We start from the raw sequence: 3939 nt of genomic DNA on the forward strand, positions 1-3939 counted from the left end.
GTCCCTTGGTCTGGGCACCCTCTCGGTCCTGGCCTGGCTGAGCCCGGGACGGGACCCTCGGGGATGGGACACCCCCGAGATGGGACCCCGCTTCCCCCAGCCTGGACACCTCCCCAGCCCTGGCCTCGATACCCCCGGGATGGAATCTCCTTAGTCTGGACAATGTTTTTCTCCCGGGCCTGGTCTGGATACCTTTAGGATGGGACCCCCTTAGTCTGGACACTGTCCCCTCCTGACCTAGACCACCTTCCTTCCTGGGCCTGGATCCTCCCTCTTGGGCCTGGACTATGCCCCCCAGGCCTGGCCTAGCCCCCTCCCTGGGCATGGACCCTCCCAGCCCAGCCTGTCCCTCCGCTCTCTCTGAGCTGGACTCTCTACTCCCCCCCAGGGTGCCCCCACCCTGCCCCATCCCCAGGCTGTGCTGGGTAGGGCCCCCTCCCGGGGTGCTCCAGCCCCCCCAGCTGGTGGGGACTGTCCCCTCTGGAGGCAGGGACACAGGTTGCCCTATGGGGACCGGCCCAGCCTGTCCCCAATCCATCCAGGCACCTCCCCATGGGTTGCACGCCCGCACTGGCACTGCCGGCTGTCCCTGCCCGGGTGACAGTGTCACCGAGTGCCCGGGCTGTCCCTGCCATCCCCCGTGACATGGGGCTGTCCCCCCAGAACCGGAACCCCCTGGTGGCCGTGTACTACACCAACCGGGCCCTGTGCTACCTGAAGATGCAGCAGCACGACAAGGCCCTGGCGGATTGCAAGCGGGCGCTGGAGCTGGACGGGCAGTCGGTGAAGGCCCATTTCTTCCTGGGCCAGTGCCAGCTGGAGATGGAGAACTACGACGAGGCCATTGCCAACCTGCAGAGAGGTGAGCGGGCACGGCGGCCCCTCCGCCTGTGGGAAAGGGCCGAGGGTGGTGCCAGGGACCCGCTGCTGGCTCTGACGTGGCCCTGCTCTCCCCAGCCTACAACCTGGCCAAGGAGCAGCGGCTGAACTTCGGGGACGACATCCCCAGCGCCCTGCGCATCGCCAAGAAGAAACGCTGGAACAGCATCGAGGAGAAGCGGATCAACCAGGAGAACGAGCTGCACTCCCACCTGACCAAGCTGATCATGGCGGAGAAGGAGAGGTAACAGGGCACAGGGCACCAGTAAAGGCTTTTTGAGTATCACCACGCTGTCACAGGTCTCTGTGAGGTGCCTCTGCCCTCCAGGCCAGCAGGGAAGGGAGCGGCAGTGTCCCTCCATGCCCCTGCTCTGCTCTGTCCCAGGGAGCTAGCCGAGTGCCGGAAGACCCAGCAAGAGGAAAACACGGACGAGAGCCGGAGCCGAGTCCAGCTGGCCACCATCGAGGCCAAGCATGTGAGTGGGGGCTTCCTCATCCCATCCTCGTGCTCATCCCCAGGCTCTTCTGTAGCCAGGGAAGCCAGGGCTGCGGCTGTGCAGATGAAAGCCAAGAGACCCCAGGACAGAGCACAGCTCCTCAGCCTTCATTCTGTGGCTGGTGCTTTTGTGTCCCCCTGTGACAGCTGCCCCTGCTCTGTCACCTCTTGTCCCAGCCCAGCAGTAGTCATGCCTCTGGGCCTGTTGTTCCCTGAGGGAGGGAACACAAGTGGCTCTTGGCCACATGTGGGTCTGGGTGCTGGGGACTAATCCCTGATAAAAATAGCCCCACGAAGGAAGGTTAGTTTTAAGCTGGATCACTCCTGCCAGGTTCAGCTGGGAGCTGCACGGGCAGAGGGGCCGAGGAGCTGCTCCCATGGGTGGGAGGCTTGGGGGCTCTCCCTGGGGTAGCCCATTTGTGCTGGGGTGTCCTTGTCCTGAAGGGCTTTTCTTTCAGGACAAATACCTGGCAGACATGGACGAGCTCTTCTCCCAGGTGGATGAGAAGAGGAAGGTGAGTGTGCCCTGACCTGCGCTCCCATCTCTCCCCTGCTGTGTTCCCTGCTTCCCCCTCTGAGCCAGCACCACCTCCCAGTCCATCTTCCTGACCCAGCTGTGCCTCTCTCGAGCCAGAAGCGGGACATCCCTGACTACCTGTGCGGGAAGATCAGCTTTGAGCTGATGAGAGAGCCCTGCATCACGCCCAGTGGGATCACCTACGACAGGAAGGACATCGAGGAGCATCTCCAGGTACCACCGGGCCAGGGACAGGGGGGTTTCCCAGCACCTTTCCTGCCTGGGCAGGAAGGCAGCTCCCAGCTCAGGGTTCTGAAGGCTCCTTGGGTTTGTTCCCAGTTACGTGCCAGGGCAGCTCCCTGTGGAGCAGGTGCTGCCGGGCCCTGCCCAAAGCAGAGGCGGCTCTTGGCCGGGGTCTTGTGCCCTGACCTGCCCTCATCCTGCTGAGAGGCACCTTCAGAGGGGGCTGTCCCTCCTTCCCCCCGGAGGCCTGGCTGCCGTGCCGGATGCCAGGGCAGATGCCAATGGTCCCTGTGGCCCAGGGCTGAGCCCGGGCAGGTGGAGTAACCGGTTCCCACCCGCTCCTCCCTGCAGCGCGTGGGTCATTTCGACCCGGTGACGCGGAGTCCCCTGACCCAGGACCAGCTGATCCCCAACCTCGCCATGAAGGAGGTGATCGACGCCTTCATCTCGGAGAACGGCTGGGTGGAGGATTACTGAGGGGCTGGGGGAATTACTGAGGGGCCTGGGGGGGCATAACTGAGGGGTTGGGGTAGTGTTGGAGTGCCCCAGCACAGCTCCCCAGGCTGGCACCATGCCTTACTTGTTCCCTGGCTGCTCCCCCTCCGCTCCGGCTGCCCCAGACCCAGCGTGAGGCGAGGGCACGTCACCATCTCCCCTTCCCGTAGTGGCTGGGTGGGCACCACGGCTCCCTGGGCTCCCCTCTCCAGCTCCAAGACCTGCCTGGGGGTCGGGAGAAGGCTGCCTTAGCAGCAGTGGCCTCACTGTCATCTCCATGGCTCACAGAGCAGGGTCCTCCTCGGCCACGGCCGCTGGCAGTCCCCAAAGAGTGTCCTGCTCCAGGGAGTGCCACAGGGAGCTCGCTGGGATGAGCACCTGGAGCCCAGTCCCTCCCTGTGTATATAGTTGTTTCCTCCTCTTTCCACCTTCTGCCTGGCCAGGGCTGGGTCCTCTTCCCTGTAAATAGCCACTTGCCAGGGTGAGACCAACTCACCCTCTGGCTTTTCCCAGGAAACAACAGCCCCAGGGCTGGAAGGGGCTGGCTCCCACCTCCCCTCGCCTGTGGTTCCCTGCAAACAACCACCTGGGTTAAGGTTCTTACTCCTTTAATTAAATCCCTTAAAAAACACCACAAAAAATAACCAACAAATCTGTATCCAACTGAGGTTCCAGCATTTTGGTCGGCCCACAGCCTGCCTGGCTTTCTGAGCACCCCCTGGAAGTTTGCCAATGTCCATTAAAAAAATATATATATATAAAAATAATTAAAAAAAATCAGCAATAAATGTGGAAAAGGAGCTGAAGTGGTTCACAGCAGTGATTTCTGGGGATATCCTGGCTCGGGAGCCAGTGGGAGGGGGGGATGTAGCAACACACAATGGCTACAGTAGAACAACTTTAATCCAAGGGGGAGGAAAAAGACCAGTAAAAACCAGAACTTTCTCAGGCAGTTGGTCCCCAAACCAGTTGCCTTTCCCTGAGGGTGGCAGGAATTCCTGCTGTGTCCAGGATGATGGTGACACATCCTTGTCCTTCCTGGCTCTACCCAAGGAAGGTGGAGATGAAGACACTGGTGTCCAGGTTGAGTGTCGCGTGCCACCAGCGGTCAGGGAAGTACAGGACCTGTGGGAGGGAGCACGGGGGGTCCCGTGGCTCTAGTTGGGCTGTGTGGGGTCCCCTCCACCCTCCCGGGGGTCCTGACTCACCTCCCCGGGGCGCAGGGTGCACTCGAGCGGGCGCTGGGCAGGGGGCAGTGTGGGGTACGTGTGCTGGAGCCAGGCCAGCGTCGTCTCGTTGGGGTGGAAGT

The 3939-nt window shown here is 62.0% G+C and overlaps 1 protein-coding gene and 1 long non-coding RNA gene across 2 annotated transcripts; one reads left to right on the forward strand and one right to left on the reverse strand.

Moving 5' to 3' along the window:
* The first annotated feature begins 669 nt into the window (after positions 1–669).
* STUB1 (STIP1 homology and U-box containing protein 1) lies at positions 670–3430 on the forward strand. Its single transcript, XM_008929639.2, has 6 exons — positions 670–862; positions 958–1123; positions 1265–1355; positions 1834–1890; positions 2010–2126; positions 2487–3430. The coding sequence occupies exons 1-6, from the start codon at positions 721–723 to the stop codon at positions 2610–2612; spliced, it is 699 nt and encodes a 232-aa protein (XP_008927887.1). The 5' UTR covers positions 670–720; the 3' UTR covers positions 2613–3430.
* Positions 3431–3515: 85 nt separating this feature from the next.
* Positions 3516–3939, reverse strand: LOC108638690. Its single transcript, XR_001920039.2, has 2 exons — positions 3839–3939; positions 3516–3755 (listed from the first exon to the last, which is right to left on the reverse strand). It is a non-coding gene; the product is annotated as an uncharacterized LOC108638690 (long non-coding RNA).

This window comes from Manacus vitellinus, unplaced genomic scaffold (genome assembly GCF_001715985.3).
Source record: "Manacus vitellinus isolate BGI_N305 unplaced genomic scaffold, ASM171598v3 scaffold_12_pilon, whole genome shotgun sequence".
Taxonomy (NCBI): Eukaryota; Metazoa; Chordata; class Aves; order Passeriformes; family Pipridae; genus Manacus; species Manacus vitellinus.

Bases quoted from the DNA above. Each gene is read 5' to 3' on its own strand.
- STUB1 (XM_008929639.2), top strand. From the start codon at position 721: ATGCAGCAGCACGACAAGGCCCTGGCGGATTGCAAGCGGGCGCTGGAG. The intron at 1,891-2,009 runs GTGAGTGTGCCC...CTCTCGAGCCAG, and splicing joins AGGTGGATGAGAAGAGGAAG to AAGCGGGACATCCCTGACTA. The intron at 2,127-2,486 runs GTACCACCGGGC...TCCTCCCTGCAG, and splicing joins ACATCGAGGAGCATCTCCAG to CGCGTGGGTCATTTCGACCC.